Here is a 23,818-nt window from a genome sequence, read left to right as displayed (position 1 = left end):
TACAGCACTGTGCAAAGAAATCAAAGAGACCTGGGCTTAAATCCAGCTTAATCACTTACTAGTTTTGGCTTCCCTGTTTGAGAAAGTATGGGTACGTGTCAGAGAGGAAAGCAGACCAAGTTCCTGGATCTTGCTGCCAGAAAGAAAATTAAACTACTTGGGCCTAAGACTATCTCTGGGGTTTACCACTAGGTTTCTGTAAGGGTTCCCAACACCCTTTATAGTTACAATAGTTTCAATAGTCATATTAATTATGCATCTCATATTTTCCAGGAATAGTCACCATTCCAAAAGCCTGGCCTGTTGTTCCAATAAACACCCTAGTACATACAAGATCATACCTGAGTTTGCCTTGTGGGGGGGGGGGGGGGGGAGGGGGAGACACAACACAGTGTAAGTAGAGTCAATCTTGGTGAATATTTCACTCTTCAGTCTTAATTTCTTCAGGACTAGGGAATAGATTTTTTGGTCCATTATATTCTGTCTGTATTCTTCCTTTCTTAATTTTGCAAATCTTTGGGAATGGAAAAAGAGCCAAGCAGAGAAAAGGAGGTAACTATTTATTCACTCCACAAACTTCGAGCACGTGGATGTACCATACACTGTTCAGGATATGAAAAGTCCCCACCCTCAAAGAGCTTTCATTCTGATGGGAAGAAAAAGGCAACAAAATAAATACATAGTATGCCAGGTGGTGATAAGAGCTACAGAAAAACAAAACAAAGCAAAGCACAGACCATGGATAGAGATTGGGAAATGAGTTGCAATTTTAAATAGGTCTGAAAAGACCCACTGAGAAGATGACATTTAAGCAAAGACCAGGAGGTGGGAAAGTGTATCAATGTCACTACTCCACTCAGATCCCCTTTTCTTTTTCCGCCATTTTTGTGCCACCTCTTTCCCACTACAGTGTAACATCCGGCACCTGCAGGACTGCCTGGAAATGATACAGAGGAACACCTGCCCCAGCACCACACTTGCCCAATCCCCCCACCATAACCCCAAGTGCAGGGAAGAAACCAAGCTGGAGGTGCTGGACAAAACCAGAGAAAGAAGGTACTGAGATTCTTGCTGAGGCTTTCATGTATCTTACATTAATCTTTTATATGTCTTAGATGCTTTTATATTAAAAAGGTGGTTTCAAGTACAATTGACCCTTGAGCAACATGGGTTTGAACTGCACACGTCCACTTACACGTGGACTTTTTTTCAATAAATATATTGGTAAAATTTTTGGAGATTTGCAACTATTTGAAAAAACTTGCAGAGGAACTGCATAGCCTAGAAATGACCAAAAAAAAAAAAAAAAAAAAAGACAAAGTTAGGTATTACTGTTAAGAATATAGTATGTATTGGGGCACCCGGTGGCTCAATCGGTTTAGCGTCCAACTTCGGCTCAGGTCATGATCTCCAGGTTGACGAGTTCGAGCCCCAGGAGGGGTAGTGTGCTGGCAGCTCAGAGCCTGGAGCCTGTTTTGGATTCTGTCTCCTCTCTCTGCCCCTCCCCCGCTCATGCTCTGTGTCTGTCTCAAAAATAAAAATAAAATAAACATTAAAAAATTTTTAAAAAGAATATAGTGTATAATACAAGGCACAAAATACGTTAATCAACTATTCATGTTATCAGTAAGGCTTCCGGGGCGCCTGGGTGGCGCAGTCGGTTAAGCGTCCGACTTCAGCCAGGTCACGATCTCGCGGTCCGTGAGTTCGAGCCCCGCGTCAGGCTCTGGGCTGATGGCCTGGAGCCTGTTTCCGATTCTGTGTCTCCCTCTCTCTCTGCCCCTCCCCCGTTCATGCTCTGTCTCTCTCTGTCCCAAAAATAAATAAACGTTGAAAAAAAAAAAATTTTTATCAGTAAGGCTTCCAATCAGAAGTAGGCTATTAATAGGTAAGTTTGGGGCGAATCAAAAGTTACAGCTGGATTTTCTACTGGGGGAGGGGGGGGAGGGCACCTCTAACCCATCCCCCTAATCTCCCTCCTTCAAAGTCAGCTGTACATTATCTCAAGCATCACTCAGACTACCTGTCATCCTTTGATGACCTCTCTTTTAGTCGTCCCCTTCAATTTCACTTATCTCCATTTATGACTATGAAAATATTGAGAGTGGAAGAATTAGACAAAATGTCACTTATGCCTGGCTTTGCAGACTTCTAGAAATGTCCTCATCTCTGCTGGCATGCCCAAGATGGTGGCTAAGAGCAACCCAAAAATTCAGTCAAATGTCAACAGTGTTTTCAAGTAATTACAGATCCTTCTCCCTTCACAGCGGCCCACAGCATGGGTCAGGTGTTTATATACCCAAGGAACAGGGCACTACCCGGTAAACCAACGTACTCACGGTTTGGTGGAAAGAGCCCTGGACTAGACCAAAAAGCTGCCTCAGTGCACATTTATTGAGCATCTAACAATGAGCCAAGCCCTAAGTTAAGCACTGGAAATAGAAAGATGATCAACGGAAGATGACTGAACCTTTGCTCTCAAGGCCCACAATACGCTTGAGATGGCAAACACAGTCTGATACAAGAGAGTGGGTACAGAGTATCATAAAGTTACCCAACTACTGTGGGAATTCAGAGGAAGGACTATTGGGGGAAAGTTCCAGGAGGGCACCACAATAAGAATCTGAGCAGGATCCGGAAGGACAGAGGTGTTTAAGCTGAGAGTGGGGATAAGGCAACGCAGCACTGGGCAGAGACGGGTGGCATCCCGGCGCCGCAAGGGCGCACAACCTCGGGCGAGGGGATTTACATCTCTGGGCCCCGGCTCGGAAACCTGGCAATTCGACTCCACTCGCGCTTGGAAAAACTGAAAAGGTCCGTGTTGCTTTTGGTCAAGGGTTATTGCCCAGCCGTTAAAGCAGGAAGCCCTGCGAGGCGCCCGTGGGGACCGAAACTCCGCGAACCGAGTCGTCCTCGCCTCCACCCCTCGGCTCGCTGAAGTATATACTCTTGTTCCGAGAGAAAGAGCAAGGAAGAACCCGGAAAAAACAACCACTACTCCCCCCCACCGCCGCGAGCGCGGTGGGGGCCTGGCCCGCGCGGCCGTAGTGGTTCTGGGCCTTTCTTCTCGGCGCGAGCCCCGCCGTCTTTCGGCCCCGCTCGTGGAAGCCGAGACCCACGCTTCCCGCCACGCCACCTGCCGCCGTTCGGGCTCCGCGCGGTCGCCGACCGGGCCTCGGCCGCCGCCGGGCCCCTCCGCCCACTTCGCCGTGACGAATCGGCGCCAGGTCTGGAGAGTGCCCACATTCGGGGGGTTTGAGGAACGTTTGTGGCCTGAAAAAAAATCCCTGACTGGGCCAAACACCACCGCGTCCTCACCTGGAGGTTTCCTTTTGCAAAAGAGTCGGGTGCGGGCTGGAAAGCAATTAAGAAGAGTGTGGAAAGTGCGAGTGCGGACGCTCCGGACGCGAGGGGCGGGGCGTGCGCGGGACAAAGGAAAACGAGGCCGGAGCTACGGGCGCTTTTTCTGCCCGCGGGTGAGTGTTTCCGACTGGGCCCGATCGGGTCGGGAGGGTGGCGAGTCGCGGTGTCCCTGCTTGGCTGGACCTCGAGTTCCCGGGGGTTGCTGAGGTTCAGGCTGGGCCGCGGGGCCGGAGCTGGGGGCCGGTTGCGGCCTCCTTGAGGCCTAGCGGAGCCGGAGCCGGGAGGGAGTTCTATCTCGGGCCCCTCCTCGGCGGCAAGATTTGCCCCTGCCACTAGCCCCGCCAAACTGGTCAAGGCACCCATGCATTCCCTTCTTTAGTGGAGTTGCTGGTGAAGTGCCTTCTCCACAACAACCTAAAGGAAACGACCTCAGGGGAAGCCCTGGGGCGAGCCAAGCCCTTGGTCCCTCCCCCCCAGGAAGGTGGTTTCCCTGTGTTTCGGCAACGACCGAGGAACTTGTGGCTTAGAGTGGAGAGCGAGAGCTCTGAAACAGTTTGGCCTGGGTTTGAAACCCGGCTCTGGCACTTCCTGGCTGTGTGGCTTTAGACAAGTTACTTAAACTCGCCGAGACTCCCATTATTCCTGTGTAAAGTGGGTTATCAATACATACCTCGTAGGGTAGTTGTGACCATGAACCGAAATAAGTGATAAGCCTGCCCCCGTATAAAGTGTTCAACAAATAGCTAGTATTTTATGCCAGGCACGGGGGATGGATCCAGTGGCAGACAAATGTACAAGCTCACGCTTAGAATTTATAGTAGCAGACGAGAGCAATAATTTAACAATATTAGCAATAAAGTGTGATGTACCAGGGAGCTTTGCCAATTATTGTCAGGGATCCCCGCAGCAAGGCCTTCTGGATGTTGACAGTCCCTCCACCCACACCCCACCCACTCCCTATTGTGAGCGCAAGGAAATCTATCTGCACCGGAGTCCATGGTTTCTGCCCCTTCCTTAAGAGGGAGAGACCCAGGTTGGGCCATTGAAAAATTTCTTTCCACACAGTCCTCTTATTCCTTATGCTCCAGGGAATTCCCTTAAAATGTGGAATAGAAGCAAAAGCATCATGCTTGTTTTCACGTAATGTTCCATGAAAGTATTCCAGTAGCCATAGAAGTTATTTGCTTCTTTTTTAAAAATGAATGCTTGTCTCTTTGTACACATCGTGTGTGATGTATTTTGATGTGAGGAACAAGCTCACGCGGGTATGGTCTTGTTCTGAGCTGGTAATATTAGGACAAAATGTATTAAGAATTGAGCTAGGGGCTGGGACTGCAATAAGGAGTTAGATGGTCTCTATTCCACAATCTAGCCATATTAACAGGTATGATACAATGTAATGAACAATATTATAGATCTGTAAATTGGATAGGAGTACAGATGAGGAAGCAATTCATTCTTCCCGGGTAATTTATCATGAAATTTATCATGAAGATAATTTATCATTATCTTCCACTGTGGAGATAATATTTTGAAATGGGCTGTGAAGGGTTAATAAGAGTTTCTCAGGTAGACTCTCAAAGTTATTCCCAGGAGAGATAAAGTTATTTGCCACCATTAGAGAACGTAAAGCTCATGATCATACCAGTTACCTTTTGCGTTGCCTCCAGGAATAAAATGCTGCCTTGTTTTAATAGAAGTTGTTATTCTAAGAGGAAGGTAAAGCTGCTGTTCATCAGTGATCTGTCAGTATCTGGTAGGCCTTGTTGGGGTGGGCCCTGATAATACATCACATTTTATTGTCATTGTATTTTTATCAGTTTAACTAAATGTTCACATGGCATTAGCAATATCTTTTCCATGCAAGAGGTGGCCCAATATCATAAGAAACTTGGAAGTCTATGTCTAATATTAATGCTAATATCCCCAGTAATTTGTTTTAGTTGTTTAATTCTGATGAGCCAAATGACCTATAAGAACTAGTTTCATGCAGAAAATTGGATTATTAGAAGATAGTGTAATTTTACTAAGAAGTACCAATTTAAACTACCCTATTCTTTAGGGAAACATCTCTTATGCTTGCTGAGTTTTGATTCTCTTTTTTTTTTTCTTTTTTTTTTTTCTTTTTTTATTTTAGTGTCTCAGATTCATTCTTAAGGAACTGAGAACTTAACCTTCCAAAATGTCAAGTAAGTTTCATTTTTTATATTTATCAATCTATTAATAAGAGACTAATGCCCTAGCAAATGGGAATTCCAAAATACTCTCATTTTTTTTCTTCAAAACAGGACCATTGGTAGTTTTGTTGCATAGTATTATATCTCAGTTGTTTACAAGAAGTTATTTATTTTCTTTCAAACAGAAAGACCATCTTATGCCCCACCTCCCACCCCAGCTCCTGCAACAGTAAGTTTTAATTTTCTTGTTAATGTAATAGCCAAGTCTGGCCTTGATACAAAAACCCAGATGTCTTCCAGTGACAGTCACTCAGTCATCACAGCAACAGGATGAAAAATTCAGCCAAAAAACAGCACTTCCTACTAAATAAAATAACTCTTTGCATCTTACCTTGAACCAACCCCAACATTAAAAGAAACATACTGCTGAAATTCCAACCTCCTATGCTCAGTTCTTTTTTTTAATGGGAAATAAATGATAAGTTTAACACCTCTTTCTAGTTAATCTCTGTCAAGACTCTTAAAAGTTAAGATTGAGTGAATACTCATTCTCCATTTGTTATTATTTTTAAACCTAACCTTCAAGTGGTTACATTTTTCTCTCCTTGTTTATATATAATTTTCATATTAAATCAAATAGTAAAGCTTCCAGTTCTATAATAACACTCATTGTAAATGTTTATTTTTCAAGCTGTTTAAGTAAGGATTTCATTATCTGTGGGTCAGATCCAACCTGTTGAATGTTTCAAAGTTTCTAAATACTTGTGAACTAGGTTTTTCACCCAACAAGTTCTGGCCCAGCTTGGACAGCATGTAAAATAATCATTCAATCCACAAAACAGACATAACAGGAACTGTTCAGGCCTTGCTGAAATGGATTCCTTGTTGGGTTTTTTTTTTGTTTGTTTTTTTCTTAACAAAACAAAACAAAACACTGTTAACATTGACCATAGCCTACAGAAGCAATTCTTAACAGCTATCAGCCCTCCTTCCTTACCCCTTAGCCCCAAAATTTCAGGCTAGTCTACTAATTAGGTCCTTGTGTAATTTTTTTCTCCACTCCATGACTCTTCTTACTAACCCTCAGATGTATGCTTTAGTTATGTTTATCAACAATTTGTTTTTCCTAAGATACTTCTTAAAAGAGATACCGTATCTCGTGTTCTCATTTCAATTTATGTAACATACAATTTCAGAAGTTACTTCCAGTACTCTTAAAGTCCTGTGTTTGGTTTGTTTTCTTTCTTAAATCAAAGAACATTTCTTATGACCATCTCCTTGGCACTCTGCTAGTGGTTATACAGGTGGAGTTGAACAGTTGAGATTCCTGACCTCAAAGAGCTAACCATGTACTTCAGTTTTGGAAATGGTATAATTGTAATGTTTTAGTTTTGATTTTTTTTAATTCCCTTACTTAATTTTCTTACATTATTGCCTCATAATGTTGAAGTGATTCTCATTCTTTATGCAACCTTTGAAGATGTCATTTTGACGTAAATATTGCCTCTGACACTGTATAATCTCTTGAAGACAAAAACTTGATTTTTTGAGATAACAAAAATAGCTCGAAAACCAAGTGTCCCCTTATGACTTCTCAAATGTAGAAAGGGATTTTTTTTTTTTTTTGGCCTTTCTTTAGTCCTATTTCTGTACCATTGTAATTTCACATTGACACATAAAATACAGAAGACTAGGGATTAGGACATCCAACAGAATGGATATTAAATGAATTATCCTCCTTCCTTTTCTTTTTTTTCCATTACCTATTTACCATCACCACCACCACCACCACGAATACCACCACCAATACCACCACCACCCAAATGTACCACTCCAAGTAACATACACTTCTTTTGTGCCTTTGATACTTCATCTGTGTTTTGCCTACTTAAATATGCTTAATTTGCGTCTTTTATACCTATACAGACTAGAATTGCTCAGTTGTTCTCCTAAAGAGTTGCAAATGTAATATCTGCTTGAATATCTTTCTTTTGGACACTTAGGATATGTGTAGTGGCATGTTTTAGAAAATTGTGTTTATAACAGCTTCAGCTTAGTTGGGGTGTGTTAAGTGTATTTTACATTCTACACGTGAAGACTAATATTGTTAATTGCATGTTAAAATTAAATTAGTTGTTTTGATTGAGTTTCATTAGGTTAAATACCCTACTTTTGGTTTCTCTTTGCTACATCCTTTTTATGCATTCTACCTTGATTCTCATGAACATCGGATGTCATTGTTTTAACCATGAGGGCACTACTGTCTAAGAGCCCGTTTGTGATTACATCAACATACAATTCAAAAAGAAAAATTCCATTGCTGCAGTGAGCAGTTGTGTTTTGAAAGGGTCAGAGCTATCAAGAAACTAGATGAAAAAGGAGAGTTCAAGTCTGTCGACTAGAAAAGTAGTTTGCATTAAAACTAAATGCAGAAAGTGTTCATGATTGACCTCTGGGTGATGGATCAAAGAAGAGATGGAAGAGAAAGTCTAAAAAAGAAAGACTGGGTTGAAAAGATCAGATAGCACCCCAGAATTAAATCCATGCATTTCTTACAAGTCTTTGTTTTGAAATCATGTATGTGACATCCATTGAATCCCACATATGTTCTTTTCTATTGACAACTCTGGCTTCCTGATTTGAGTATCTTTTCATTTCTCACATTATATAGAATGATTTAAAACTGTCTTTGAAAACAGTCCATTTCTTGTTTTTATTTGTTTTTAATAGATAAATACATTGGCAGCATCTACATAACTGTCAAATAAATCACATTTTGTTTTGCATGTAAAGTGTTTTCAGACTTCTAGTTTATCACACTTCAAGCCTTCCTATCTCAGACATGTATTGCTAAGTTGTTATATCATATTATTGAACATAAAGTAATCCTGAGTGTTTGACACACCTCAGTGTGTTGCTTATTTCAGAAAAAGCACACACATTCTCACAACAAACACCACTGGCCCCCCGCAAAGAGGAAAAAAGGGAAGGAAGAAAGAAAGAAAGAAAAAAAAACACTTGCAGACTGGTTTCTCAATGAAAGAAAAAGAACAGTTACAACACATCATTGCTTGTTTAAATTCAGGTTGCTTTTGCATGCCATATGCAGATCATTTTTCATTTCTGTGTTTTCCTCGTTTGAGCTCATTTCTCATTCGTGTTTTTGTCTCATTTGTTTCCATCAGCAAATGCCCAGCACACCAGGGTTTGTGGGATACAATCCATACAGTCATCTCGCCTACAACAACTACAGGCTGGGAGGGAACCCGGGCACCAACAGCCGGGTCACGGTAGGAGAATCAACTATTACAGCATCCGGCAAACAACTGGATTTGACCAGAAATGCCTCCAGAGTTAGGTCCTTTTGAGTCATCAGCACAGCCATCTAAAACAATTTTTTTAACCTGGCTTTTTCAGTATTTTAAACATTCGTTGTACGATTGTACACTGGAAAAAAAAAGTAGTGAGATCTGGATATGTATATAGAAGAAAAGAAGAATCCATTCTGTTTGGTGGTTGGTAGAGATAAAGCCCTGGGCACTGCTTATACTATATGTAGACAAACCTAGAATTTATTACAGCTAAAATACCCTTTTTGAGATAAAGAGTATCTTTCATTTAAGGTCATTGACGTCAAGCTCAAGGACTCAGTTTCTTAATAAAAGCCAGGCTTACGGACCTGAGCTTTTTTCGGTGGCCCATTTGAACTGCTACACATAATTGTTTGTCTTTTGGATTTAAGAGCTGACTTTCTGAGATTCATTTCTCTCCAGTTAAAAAGAGAAAAACATTTTCATATCACTTCAAAGAATTGCAGAATGCAAGTTGAATGTGCCAGACCATTTTGAAGTGCATTTATAATCCATAGGACAAGGGTATGATTTCTGAAACTGACGATGTTTCATTTAAATGATCAACTTAAGACACCCAAATTGGGTAATGTACTTCACATTTTCATTTTAGGATCATCTTAAACTACAGTCAAAGAAGCTTAAGTACCAAAGAAAGATAAATGTGAAAATGATTTACCAAAAGCAAATAAAAATAAATCCAAAAGCCAAATACCTACATACATTGGAATGTGGCATTGGTGAGAATTTTTACAACCCATAGTGGCTGTAAAATTTTTAATACTTGGTTTTTGTTTGCTGTATTCATAAATAATTGAATTAATGTGACTTCAAAAGAGCCCTCTCACCCTGTAGTCAAGCTAGAGCAGAAAGCTTGTAACTATCAAACTGTATGTCTATCTTGGTAAGCATATTGCTTAACTGGATAGTTTTGTTTGTCTAAATTTTTCATTGTTTCTGCATAATTTGTACTTCATAAGCATATCAATTTTTATGTGCCATGCATATTCCATGGTATCTGGAAAGAATTTTGACAAGTGTGTGTATGTATGCATTTCACAATGCATACAGTTTTTATGTGCATCGATACGTGTTTTTCCCTGGCCTAAACGTGTTTCACAGGTATAATGGGTGGCAAGGTTATCCAATGATAAAGAACATTTAATTTAAACAAGGAGCAGAATCAATTTTGGATCATTCATGTTAATGCAGAAAATTATTCATGGGGAGTGAACAAGAGAATGATTACATTTTAATAGCTCTATACAGTCAGCTCTTGATTATCTATGTTAATGGTATAGAAATGGTGATAAGTGTAATATTAGAATCATTTGTATTTCAGTTTGTATAAGCATTTTGTTCCTAACTTGGATATATCTGTGGGAATTCTCTGTTAATAAATAGAGATCATTCAGTAGGAAAAGGAAAGGTCACTCGCTGTCTCAGGGCCTGTGAGTCAATGATCTGTTTCTCATTCCCTCTTGGAGATGTTAGAACCCAGCATTTGCATTGGGCACTAGTTTCCGGGTCGATTAGTGCAGGAGGGTTGTTGGGCATAGAAAATTTAGTATCTTGCTTCTTTGTGGTGGTTATCTTGGTATCATTGTCCTCTCAACACCAGATTGAAGGGTAATCAAACTGCTGGCTAGACTTAACCTGAAGGGCCTAGAAACTGAAGGATTTCAGGCTGTGTTAACCCCAGCCCCTTCAACTTTTAGTCATCTCTCCTTTAGGTCACTGAATCGCTGTCTAAGAAAATTAGTTATGCCTGAAGTTTCATACACCTTTTTTGTATATCTAACTTAAGCTTTGTTATGACTTAACAGATCTGATTTTGACCATGATAAAAGTGTTTTATTTTCAAATGACCCCAATTATGTGTTACCTTTTTTTTTCCCCCCTTTTTGGCTCTTAGTTGGTATTATTGTATGCAAATAGTCTTAAGTCAGTGATTTGAAGGAATGATTCTGTGAAACCCCATCAAGTAGCTTCCTTTAGGCTCTACAGAACATCTGGTTTCCCTGGTGATTCTCATGCACTTGAATGGTTTTGAGACTATATGCAGTGTGTTGAAACCTCTTGGAGCACCAGTGACAGCTGTGAGATGGAATCCATTCCTAGTCAGTCCTTCTTCCCGAAGGTGATTAGCGTGCTCTTAAGTACAGGTGTGAAACCAGGTAGAGACAAGATGTTAAACACCGCTTATTTCTGTGCTGCAATGGAAATTCCATCCTAGAAGGAAACCCTTAAATGAGACCCTGCCAGAGAAAGCAGGGAATTGGAAGAAACAACAATAAAATCTCTTGAGTGGCCAAAATAAATTTCATAAAATTATGGTGATTCCCAGGAATTACTCTCATGTGAGCACAGTTGTGACAAGCATAGTCACACAGTTACTTTCCCCAACTCATTGCCAGTTAGAAAATGTAAAGGTGGACAGTTGCGGTTAGAGGTAGCTTTCTTGATAGAAACACGTGAAAAAACCCTCCAAAAGCATAACCACTGGGCCATTTGGTAAAGGGGCCAGCAGCTTTTCACTCCTCAAGCTAGAGGACTACAGGAAAGCAGGGGTTGTTTCTAATGGACTCTTCTCAAAACAAGGTTAAAGTGTCTTAAGTGCAAACTGGTTTTTTGTGTGTGTGTTTTTTCTTTAAGAGTAATGTTTAAGGCATTGTAGAAGTCTGCTGAGATGGCAAATAAATTAGGGATGTTTAGTGATATAAATCTTCAGTGTCCTGAAAACCTGCTAGAATTTAACTTTGTGATTCTTGTTTTGGGTTTCTTTTGTTTGTATTTATAAATTGACTATCGTTGTAATGAAAATACAGCCTCAGTATGTAGACGATTTAGGTACCTTCCTTTGGAAGAAAGGAGGAGAAATAAGCAAATCCATTAATATTACCAAATGTGGTTCTCTGAAAAGTAATCAGAGCAAATATTACTAGAATTTGTTTTTAAAGTGTTTTAATTCGATATATTTAAACAGACCTTTTAGAATTCTTTATCTCTTTAAAAAAATCTGTGAGTGGCGGTCTACCAACTTCAGTTATTGGCATAATTCCAACTTTATTTGTAACCCACTTCATGGAATTCTGAAGATTTATGTTGGAGATGCTTTCTAATAACTTTATGAATGAAAAATGAGACCTTTGTGTGTCTTGCTCTGAACCCATGATTTAAGTTTAGCCTTGTAGGAGTTCCCTCACCCCTCGTTGAAACTGCTGCAGACTTGGAGACAGATCTTCTCTTACTGGCTGTTCAGATCACTTCTGTTTACAGTTTCTATCCCTTGTGGCTCACCTCCATTGCCCGCTGCTGGCTAAAACAAAACAAAACAGGGTCTGTCTGCATGGGCACCAGCATGAATTATTGTATAAATGTATAGGAGGAGTGGAAAGAAGAGTGGAAATCCTGCCTCAAAGGTGATATGCTTTCTAACAATTTCATGTATGAAGAAGCAGAGTTACTGAAAAATATATAAGGATGGAGAAAGACCCTCCTTGGAGGAGGAAGCGTTGTTTGAAAGCAGTGGAATTGGGGCACAGATACACTAATCTCTGAGCCTTGGACAAAAAATAAGGTTGTAACTGATGTCCCACCTCAAAAGAGGCGTTTGTCCAGGGTTTTATCATAACAACTGAAGGGCAAGGGAACAAAATGTCACTAAGTCTCTTTTTAAGGAGTTGCAAGTCTCTGTCTTTTGATAATTAGAGTGAAGCCAGCACCTCTTCCCCCTCCCCCCAACCTGGCAAGGAGAATCAATATCAGTTGTCTCCTAGAAACTGGGGGGAAATATATGATTTGGCCATGATTAATTTATTCTGGGTCCTACATCAAATGTAGTCATATATGTTAAAATGAAACTAAGTTCAGAAAGAAACACTCTTGGATTGGAGTTATCTGGGGTGCTCACTAGAAGCTCTTTGGTATCTCTTGCCTAGATATTAGCCCATAGAATGAACCAATCTCTCATTTTCTTTGCTTTGTTTTTTTCTCTAACTCACCTTTTTCTTCTCTAGCTCACTTTTTTCTTTACCTTTTTTAAAAATATTTTGGGGCGCCTGGGTGGCGCAGTCGGTTAAGCGTCCGACTTCAGCCAGGTCACGATCTCGCGGTCCGTGAGTTCAAGCCCCGCGTCGGGCTCTGGGCTGATGGCTCAGAGCCTGGAGCCTGTTTCCGATTCTGTGTCTCCCTCTCTCTCTGCCCCTCCCCCGTTCATGCTCTGTCTCTCTCTGTCCCAAAAATAAATAAACGTTGAAAAAAAAATTTAAAAAAAAAATATTTTGTCTTCCCTCTTGTTTTCATTTTTCTTTGTTCCCACCAACCCAAAAATTTTTAAGTCAATATAAGGTAAGTCCTCAGAAATAACTTAATTGGGCCCTGTGTCTGCCATTTCTCTGTTCCTGATCATTTATTTACTCCGGCACTGTTATTAGACTCAGGACAAGAAAAGGCATGACTTTAGTTTACGCTTTTGGATCCCCTCTATAAAAACCACTAGATACAGACAGAACCTTAAGAAAAATAAAATGTGTAGTCCTGATAAAGGAAATAAGGGTTGTTGTTTTTTTTTCTGTTTTTGAACCTAGGAGGTAGTTTTGTAGGGGTGTCATTCATGTGGGGGTGCAGTGTATTCCTGAAACTGTCCGAGTAGATACAAAGCCCCCCCTCAGACTGTGAGTGTGGTAAGTGCTGAAGGAGCCCAGACTCGGGCAGATAATCAAGTGTTGACTGTATGTGTAATGGTAAATTAAGCACAACAGAAGGGTGCTAGGTAATGTCCTAACATGAGACATGTGATATGTAACTCTATATTTTTGATGTATGGATTATTATGTAATACTTTGTTCTTACAGCCAGGTTGTCAAAGCAGTAGCAATAAACTGCTAAGTAAAATATTTTAAAATTTTGTGCCTAAAGTCATTTTCTTTATTTTCTTTTGATGTGAACATTTCTGAATTTGCAGTGATAGCTATTTTCAGTGGAGAAAATATAAGAATCTTGTATCCATGGACGAGTAGAAGAAAGGCGCATTAGAATTTGTTAAGGGACTCTCTTTTCATTTTGCTGGTGAACTACTTGCGATTGAATAATGAATATATTTAACTCTTTTGTAGGCCTCCTCTGGTATTACGATTCCAAAACCCCCAAAGCCACCAGATAAGCCGCTGATGCCCTACATGAGGTACAGCAGAAAGGTAGGTGCCCAGGAGCCAGAGGGGAGTGAGGACTGCTGTCTTTGCTTGTTTGCTTTCCATCACATTTCATAATGGCTTAGCCAGTTTTTCTGTGCACAGAGGGAAGGATAAGGAATGGCAGTTTTTAAAGAACTTAGTTCCGATTTCAGAATTCCAGAACTAAAATCCAACAAGAATAACATGATTAAATAAAAATGGTTTAAATCCAGAAGGTAATGTTATGTAGCCAATATATAGTCTTTTGGAGAACTTCAGTGACGTGAGAAAAGGGTGAAGTGAAAAAAGGAATACAGGACTACATCTATTTATTTGTGTCATATTTTTTATTAAAACAGTGGCAGCTATATGTTAGTTTGAAGGAAAAAAAGCCCAGAAGGCAGTAGTTGTCTCCAAACAGTGTAAGCTTACGGTAATTTTTATTTTCTTTGCATTTCTTAAATTTTCCCTCGTGTTTTTATTTTGTTCTGTTTAGTTCCATTTGGTGACAAACCTATATTCTCTTCAAATAACAAACACAGCCAGTGTCTTTATTAATGACAAGAGCATTTAGCATATTCGCCACTATTTAGAAATTTGGGGTCATAATTACTGTACATGTATTTGAAGATAAGGTCTGTTGTGTTAGCAGATTAACCACTTTCCTTCTAAATTCTGTGAACCTTTAAAGAGACAGAGACTGTTACTGGGTTAGTTCATCTGAACTGTTAACAGTGATCGGAGATGTCTGAGATCTGCTGTGTATTAATCCAGCAGAGCATAGATGAAATGAGATTGGCCAGCTATTGATAATTGTTGCAGCGGGCTGATCAGAACACAGGAGTTTAGTACAATTAATTCCCTCTGCTTTTGTTCATGTTTAAAAGTTTCTGTATCAAAAAGTATTGTTAAAGGTCTATATTTTTAGGCATCAATACTGAAATTTCATGTTTCCTTTTTAAGGTCTGGGACCAAGTAAAAGCTTCCAACCCCGACCTAAAGTTGTGGGAGATTGGCAAGATTATTGGTGGCATGTGGCGAGATCTCACTGATGAAGAAAAACAAGAATATTTAAACGAATACGAAGCAGAAAAGGTAGAATGGGGACCACAGCGGGATGGAGACAATATAAAATGCATACACATTTGCTTGTTGTATAGAAAAGAAACAAAAGATCTAATCAGCTAAGGCTGCACTGTCTGTCTGCCTGGGTCAAGTCCCTTAATTTTTCTACGCTTCAGACTCCTTGTCTGTAAAAAGGAAATCATTTTATCTTTTGATATTCGAATGAGATAAAGGTATTCATATAACCTGTAATATGTGAATTATAAAACTGAAAAACATTTGAATTTCAGATAGAGTACAATGAATCTATGAAGGCCTATCATAATTCCCCTGCATACCTTGCTTATATAAATGCAAAAAGTCGTGCAGAAGCTGCTTTAGAGGAAGAAAGTCGACAGAGACAGTCTCGCATGGAGAAAGGAGAACCTTACATGAGCATTCAGCCTGCTGAAGATCCAGATGGTAAAAAAAAAAAAAAAAAAAGTGGGGTTTTGTTTATGCATTCTCTGAGAAGTAAAATTACAAGGAATCTTTTAAGTTTGTTTTTATTTCCTATCCTAAATGGAAAACAAAGCATATGTAAGTGCCATTTCAGTATTTTCATTCATTATTTTAAGATCTGTGTATGAATTTCCCACAAGAAAAAGATATCTTTGTTAGTGCAGAAAATAGCAAAAACTATTTATTGTTTATCAGAATCTTTATACTCAGAATGCAGGAAAGGTTTTTGAGTCCGAATTTTGCCTTACCTGCTTTTAAAGAGCTGAATGCCTTCTTGTTATGTCCTGTTTTCTTATTGGTTCCTTAAGCTTGCTGAATTAGAGGCTCTTAAGGGAGAAGGTTACTGAGTGGGTAGAAGTATTACAAATTTGTTTGCCATTTAATTCAGAAATCCAACGTAACTCATGGTGACACGTGAGGGAACACATACAAATTTTATGCACATGTACAACTGTATACACATACAGATAGCAGAGCTTCCTGATGGGCAATCTGTGACTAGGTTGCAGGCGTACAGATTAATCCCGGGTTCTCCACAGCCAGGCAGGGTCTGACACTGCAAGGAGCCTCAGAGTTGGCCTCCTGCAGCTATGAGCATTCTCCTCCACGAATCAAGCCTGCTGTACAAATAACATTTTCTCCCTGTGTGGCTGTGATGTGGAAAAGGCCAGCAGCTCTAGCTACAAGTAACAAAAACATCAAGAAAATAATTTAAGATCCCATAGTGGTAACAAAGAGGAAGCTTGTAAGAACTTTAAAAATAACATTGAGGGAGGAAGCAATAATGTCACCTAAACACAATGAATAAACATATACCCAGAAGGAGAGGAAAAACAATGGTTTTTTAAAAGAATGGACTGGGATATTGATAGATATTCACATAAATACAGAGTAGAATAGAATACTGTAATTAATAATAATAGAGTAGAATACAGACTAGGAACAATGCCTAGTGTTAAACTCTGTTTAACAGAGTCAGCAGTGCTTAGGACACACCAGCAAACACAGACCAAAAATTACTCAGATTGGATGATTAATGCAAGAAAAACATACTGAACTAAAAAATAGAAGAAGATCCAGTCCACAAATAATTGAAAGGATGGTGAGGGTTCAGTATAAGAGTACACGGAAGCCACAAGTAGAAACAATTAACAGTTTTTGTTAGGTGAAAGGTGGCTGCATGAACATCGAGCAGGATTGCAGAGATTCATTCAGAAACAGTCTTCAAAAGATCTCTGTTCCTCAGACTTTGGCCCATTATGTTTTGTAAGTTTAAGATAGGAACTTAAAGCTGCTGGTAAGAAAGTAAGGTGAAAATAAAGATGCCAGGATAAGAATAACTTTAGACCTTAGACTTATGCCCCCGAACCGAGTAGAAAGAGGAAGGTTTGGGAGATGAGGATGAGCATCAGGCCAAGAGAAGGGTGGTCCCTGTGAGCACAGCAGCTGCCAGCTTCTGTTACAGAGAAGGCATACACAGTTTCCACACAAAGCAGTGAAAGGTTTTTTAAATGGCATTTAGAGAATATTCATGAGATCAAGTAAATAGCTGGAAATTAGAAAATAACCAGAAAATATAAGCCTACTCCTTCCCCCCAAAAAACCCAAATTAGACAACTAGAAGTGGCAGGAAAGACAAGTCTAGATTGCTAAGACTTGATTTCCCCTCCAAGTGGTCAACACTGGCTCCAAGTAATGAAAGAAAACATCAAAAAGCAAATACATATATATAATTTAGAGGTAGCATGAATATACCATGTATAATCTCAAGTGTGAATATGGAAAACTTCCTTAACAAATAGAAAAGGTCACAATCTTTTTAAATAGTATTCTTTCTTTCAGTAGTTTTAATTTTAGAAGTATATGTCCTAAAATTACTCGAAAGGAGACAAAAAGTAATTTGCACAGCAGTTTGTAGCAGTGGTATTATGATGATGGGCATTTTAGGAACTACTTGATTACCAAATGATAATGGAGGTGCTAAACTATGATAGAGCCACACAATTCGGGCCTCTAGCAAAGTATCCTAAACCATGGTCCCTCCACCTTTGGTGGGCCACTAAGACAGTTTAGGTGGGTCGGAGAGGAACTTCTATTTTAATGTGTATTGCTTTAGAGGGAGCTTTTTTTTTTAAGTGAGTTAATTTAAATAAATATGTTAAATAAAAATAGTACAGATGATTATCAGGTATGTCCAAAATCATGGAGGTGATAGAGCAAGGGTTGAGAAGAAGGAAATACTGTTTCATAGCTATTAAAAATAAGCATATAAGCCTGATCCATTCTATATATGAACTTGAGTGAATGACAACAAAGTAATAGCTTTACAGACTGGCAACAACTATATTTGTATGTGGATTAATAAAAGTAAAATTTGGTATTAAACATTCTTTTCCTATAAAATTACTTTCGGGCTTTAATGGTTTTTTAATCGAATGAAATGTATATGCTGGTCTGGGAAACAGTGTTGCTAGAGATAATGTTTTCTCTGCGGTGGGCATTTTCATTACTTTACTATTAAAATTAAACAGGGACAAAGACACTGCCCAGTTCAGATGTTGTCATTAGGTGTAAATGCCTTAAATTACTACCAAGAAAGTGAACCATTCAGCAGCATTTCACTTTTGCTGTAACATGCAGCCTTCCCGTTGATGGATTTCCAGGCCAGAAGACACATGGCTTTATCTCATTTGTGTTTCAACCAAATCCTTCTAGACACATATCATTACTTAAAGATTTTGTGAGAAAAACCAATACCTTGGCCAGTGAACATGTTATGTCCTCTGTATGACTTTTATCACGTGACTGCCCCGGTGCTCCCACGATGCCCTTGTTAGGCCAGTGAGGGCCATGGCTCCTTGGTAATAAAGCATTAACATTGTTACTCTCCCCTGTTTATGGTTACTGGTGACCTCATTTCCCGAACATCTTGCTTATTCCAGATTATGATGATGGCTTTTCAATGAAGCATACAGCCACCGCCCGTTTCCAGAGAAACCACCGCCTCATCAGTGAAATCCTTAGTGAGAGTGTGGTGCCAGACGTTCGGTCAGTTGTCACAACAGCTAGAATGCAGGTCCTCAAACGACAGGTCCAGTCCTTAATGGTTCATCAGGTAAAGTCACAAACCGTTTGTTATAATAAGTTGGGCCTGTGTCACAGGCCCCCAGTGGCGTGATTCTATACCATGCAGCGGTGTGCCTGTTAAGTATTTCTGTGTTCGTTATAATCTGTTCCTGATTCGGAGAAGAGCTAGAGGAAATGGAGGTTTCCCAGGGATTTAATAAGTTGTTAAAACTGTACCAAAGACCCTTGTGATGGAAAGTATGTCCATTCACAATTTTAAGACATCCTATCAACCTTTACTGCTTAACTAAATATTTTTTTCTGAAGAAATTAAGCCTGAAACAATATTCTTTAACAGCTACTTGTTAATTGTAATCATTCCTCTATACTGCATTTTTTGCTTTTAAGATCTTAGTTAGACACATTGTGTAATAAATGATTTAAATAAAAAATTCAAAACTTTTGTCACACTGTTAAAAAGTGTAGACTACTACAGGGGTGCCTGGGTGGCTCAGTCAGTTAAATGTCCGACTTTAGCTCAGGTCATGTGATCTCATGGTTCATGAGTTCGAGCCCCACGTTGGGCTCTGTGCTGACGGCTCAGAGCCTGTAGCCTGCTTCAGCTTCTGTGTCTCCACCTCTCTCTGCCCCTCCCCTGCTGGTTCCGTTTTTCTCTCTCACTCAAAAATAAATAAACATTTTTTTTTTAATTTTTTTTTTCAACGTTTATTTATTTTTGGGACAGAGAGAGACAGAGCATGAACGGGGGAGGGGCAGAGAGAGAGGGAGACATAGAATCGGAAACAGGCTCCAGGCTCTGAGCCATCAGCCCAGAGCCCGACGCGGGGCTCAAACTCCCGGACCGCGAGATCGTGACCTGGCTGAAGTCGGACGCTTAACCGACTGCGCCACCCGGGCGCCCCAGCATTTTTTTTAAAAAGTATATACTGCTACAAAATGAGATGTATTTCCTGTGTTTGACATTTGCTTTTGAGAAAGTAATTCAGTAATAAGAAAGCTGGATCCTGTGTCTTTCAGCGAAAACTAGAAGCTGAACTTCTTCAAATAGAGGAGAGACACCAGGAAAAGAAGAGGAAATTCCTGGAAAGCACAGATTCATTTAACAATGAACTTAAAAGGGTATCAATTTAATGTGTTCACTGTACTTTTTATCACTGTTATTTTTTTTCTCATTCTTTTTTCTAAAATAGTGTTTTTATTGAATGTTACTCACTTTCAAATAGAATTAACTCTGCTATAACCAGTAAGATCTTTGTTTTATGAAATTATTCCCATTTTCTGGCAAAATTGCAGTAGGTTTAAAATATAAAAACACATACGTGTTAAGTCCGTAGACTCTGGACCGTCTGGTGTTTTAATTTAAACTCCTGGAATCATGAGTTTGTTTTCATTTTATTGAGATTTATTCATTAAATGTTTTCATTAAATTTAGTTTACAGTGTGTACTTTGTATTAAAACAAGTACATCTAATGTTAGGTAGCTTGAGATAAAAAATGGAACCCTTGTATATAACCCAGTACTTTCAGCATCGCCTCCCCAACCATTCTGCAGTCCTTGGGGTTACATGGCTGCTTTCTTTTCCTGTAGACACAGAGTTTCAGAGCAGACCTAGAACCATATTTTTTCCCTTCCTGTATACGTGTACATAGTTCCTAGCCAAGAAAGCCCCCTTTTGAAATAAAATTTCTCTGGTTCAGAGATTGTAAGAAAAGAACATTACTAAGAGAGTTTTCTCTCTTTCTGTTAGTTGTGCGGTTTGAAAGTGGAAGTGGATATGGAAAAAATTGCCGCTGAAATTGCACAGGCAGAGGAACAGGCTCGCAAAAGGCAGGAGGAAAGAGAAAAAGAGGCAGCGGAGCAAGCTGAACGCAGTCAGAGCAGCATGGTTCCTGAGGAAGAGCAAGCTGCCAGTAAGACCGAGGACAAGAAGGATGACGAGAGTGTCCCAATGGAGACAGGTGAGCTGCCAGTTGACAGCAAAGTGAATGTCAGGGTTATTCTCTGAGTGATCTACACATTTCTCTGCAAATCTTAATCTCTGTCCTAGATTCAGCTAAAATGTTGGTGTCAACACAAAACAGCAGTGGGGCATTGGTGTTTAGTCTGGCTATTTGAGGTCTCAGGTATTTGCCCAGATCAAGGCATCATTTTCTAGCTTGGGAATATAAAGTATAATGATACAAAGGTTAGGATCCTGGCCCTGGAGTCAGACAGATCTGGGTCTGAACTCTTTCACCACCCTTTAGCATATGACTGGACAAATTATTTAATCACAGGTTCTTCGTGTAAGTACTCTGGTGCCAGCCTCTGAGAAGGAGTGCCCAAGGATAAATAAGGAAATGTATATAAAATCATTTAGTATTGGATTTGATGTAGTGTTGGCAGTCAGTATTTTAGCCTTTATTGCTAAAATGTGACTTGTGGTTGTTGCTTTTAAGGATCAGGGACACCTGCAAGGGACACCTGCAGGCCAAATCCTTTCCCACCGCCTATTGTCATAAATAAACTTTTTTGGAATATAGCCTTACATGTTGTCTGGATGCTTTGGGGCCACCACAGTGTAGTTGAGTGGTTGCAGAGACTGCCTGGCCCACAAAACCTGAAATACTTGACTGTCTAGCCTTTACGGAAAAGGCTTGTTGACCCCATCTGAGAAAAGTTCTTACTACCAAGCCTACTGGTTTTCCTGTTTAAAAGCATTTCTCAAAGCACAAAATAACATGTCAAACTCACATAAAATATTGATTAAACCAATTACTTGAAATTTTGAGATCGCCTCACCTTAGGTACTACTTTGACCCTGTCCTGTGCCCTGTGCAAACAGGACTGAGCTCAAAGTATCATGGGAGATACAGCTAAAGGCTCCCTGGACCATCACTGCAGAAGGGGGAGGGACAGTCTTCATACTTGGTATTCAGCTGACAGTTTCTGATTTGACATCAGGAAAACATTTCATGGAATATAGATCTCTTTACCAGATGTTTCTACAAGATCTAATTCAGCAGATTAGCATTTCAGATAGTCAGATTTTTAAGTTTCATTATCTGACTCTTTTTCTGCTTTGAACATATTTTTTATCTTAACAAATTTGGAGCATGGGCACATTTTTGTGGTTAAAGCAGGAGCTTGAGAATTAGGGTATGGAGTATGATTCTTTGCTTATTTTGCAAGTAGACAGAACACTCTGTCCTTTGCCTCTGTTCTGTCTATGAGTAGAGCATGTCTGTATAGTATTTACTTAGATTTTATCCTTCTAGCTAAAGAAAAAGACGAAATTGAGAATATTAGAGCAAAAACTTCGTGCTCTTAATTTCGTACAGAAAACAACCCAGCATGACATTTAACAAAGTACCTAAAATATCGCCCTTTTATCATTTCCACACCTGCTTTCTTACTAATTAAATCCAAAGCACTCCAGAACAGCATTGTCCAATGGAAATAAAATGTAAGTCGCTGTGTAATTATAAATTTTCTAACGGCATGTTTTACAAGTAAAGCAGAACAAATGAATTAATATTAATAATATATTTATTTGTTTAACCCAGTATGTCTTGAACAAGATTTTAACATGTAATCAATATTTTTTTAAGTATTACTTTTTTACATTCCTTTTTCATACTAAGTTTTCAAAATCTGATGTGTATTTTATACCTGTAGCACATCTAAATTTAGAAGCTAAATTTTCATCAGAAATACTTGATCTGTATTTAGCTTTTGTAAATTTACAGCTAAAAAGTAGATTTGCAAACCCAAATTGTTTCAGGGATGCTAACAGTTCCTCAGTCATGCTGGCTCATGGTGAGTGGCTACCATGTTGGACGGTACAGCTCTAGACTGTCAGCATAATTAGAAGAATGAATTTGTGTCTTGGAACTAACAGTGACAGATGTGTGGTTACAGAGGAGACACACCTTGAAGAAGCGACGGAGAGCCAACAGAATGGTGAAGAAGGCACATCTACTCCTGAGGACAAGGAGAGCGGGCAAGAGGGGGTGGACAGTATGGCTGAGGAAGGGACCAGTGATAGTAACACTGGCTCAGAGAGCAACAGTGCAACCGTGGAGGAACCACCAGCAGACCCCACACCGGAAGACGAGAAGAAAGAATAAATGTTGCCTTGTTTTATGTGTTCTAAATACTTTTTTAAATGAAAAAAAGATGTTTTTTTGAGTTTTAATGGTGTTATGTGGTTTGTGTATTAATATTTTTCTTGTCCATATCACACCACCAAATGCTTTTGGACCATTTAGCATCATGAGCCAAATGGCACAGTCACCTTTCTTAAGCCGTTGTGAAGATGGTTCTTTTCTTTGGGTCTTATTTCTAGCCCTCGACTACTGAAAGCCTCAGAATTTAAATTAATTGAGAAAACACCCACCTCTTTTAGAGAGTTCTCCTTTGATGCTGCACAATCCGACTCTTACGAATGCCTTCCTATAGCTCACTGGGGTGCTTACCAAAGCCATAGCTTTAAACCTCCCGGTCCCTGTCAACAGTCTCCTGAAAGTCCCCTTTCCTGTAGCCTTCCACAAAGAGTAGCTTCTTGAAAACGTTATCATGTGTGAGTATGTATTTGTTCACTTACCCTTTTTTATTTTTAATCAATGTCACATACCAAGAGTTGTGTTAAGGAGTTGACTGCAACTGAGCTTGGGTCGTATTGATCCAGAAATAGTTTCCATAGGTAGAGTAGTTACCAGCTTCTGAAGTAGTCATTAAAGTCAACATGGCACATACACATTACGTATACTGCTTTTTGTTATGATTAATATTGGGTGTGTTCTGATAAATTCATCCTTATTGTACAGGAAAAAAAATTACTTTTTTACCAAGTTTTCCAAAGACAGAATAGATCACAAAGCTTAAGGAATTGAATAGTCTTGCGGTGGACTAGACAACTTCAAAATGATTAGCCCATTTCCAGAAGGAAAACAGCTGGGAATTAAGTTCATCCACTTGGAATTGTTCTACAATAATCAAAACGTTCAAAACCTCAAGGCTCAGGATCCCATAGATCAGAGTCTACCTTTTTGATAAATTCTTAGTGAAGTCTTGGAGACTAGAAGAAAGATAGTTTGTGACACGTATGCGTCCCAAAAA

At 39.6% G+C, this 23,818-nt stretch overlaps 1 protein-coding gene across 3 annotated transcripts; it reads left to right on the top strand.

Annotated features, from left to right (window-relative positions):
• The first annotated feature begins 3,175 nt into the window (after positions 1 to 3,175).
• SMARCE1 (SWI/SNF related, matrix associated, actin dependent regulator of chromatin, subfamily e, member 1) lies at positions 3,176 to 23,456 on the top strand. Of its 3 annotated transcripts, XM_043584376.1 has the most exons (11): positions 3,176 to 3,476; positions 5,501 to 5,552; positions 5,726 to 5,769; positions 8,726 to 8,830; positions 14,008 to 14,088; positions 15,028 to 15,159; positions 15,420 to 15,591; positions 18,573 to 18,745; positions 19,735 to 19,836; positions 20,466 to 20,676; positions 22,619 to 23,456. In XM_043584376.1, the coding sequence occupies exons 2-11, from the start codon at positions 5,546 to 5,548 to the stop codon at positions 22,825 to 22,827; spliced, it is 1,236 nt and encodes a 411-aa protein (XP_043440311.1). In that variant the 5' UTR covers positions 3,176 to 3,476; positions 5,501 to 5,545; the 3' UTR covers positions 22,828 to 23,456. The 3 variants fall into 3 exon arrangements, with proteins under 3 accessions (XP_043440311.1, XP_043440312.1, XP_043440313.1); XM_043584377.1 differs by lacking the exon at positions 8,726 to 8,830 and having other exon boundaries at positions 3,218 to 3,476; XM_043584378.1 differs by lacking the exons at positions 5,726 to 5,769; positions 8,726 to 8,830 and having other exon boundaries at positions 3,232 to 3,476.
• The last annotated feature ends 362 nt before the right edge of the window (positions 23,457 to 23,818 follow it).

Source organism: Prionailurus bengalensis, chromosome E1 (genome assembly GCF_016509475.1).
Source record: "Prionailurus bengalensis isolate Pbe53 chromosome E1, Fcat_Pben_1.1_paternal_pri, whole genome shotgun sequence".
In the NCBI taxonomy this organism is placed as follows: domain Eukaryota; kingdom Metazoa; phylum Chordata; class Mammalia; order Carnivora; family Felidae; genus Prionailurus; species Prionailurus bengalensis.
The sequence above is the reverse complement of the archived record's forward strand: the minus strand, read 5'-3'. Positions and strand labels throughout refer to the sequence as shown.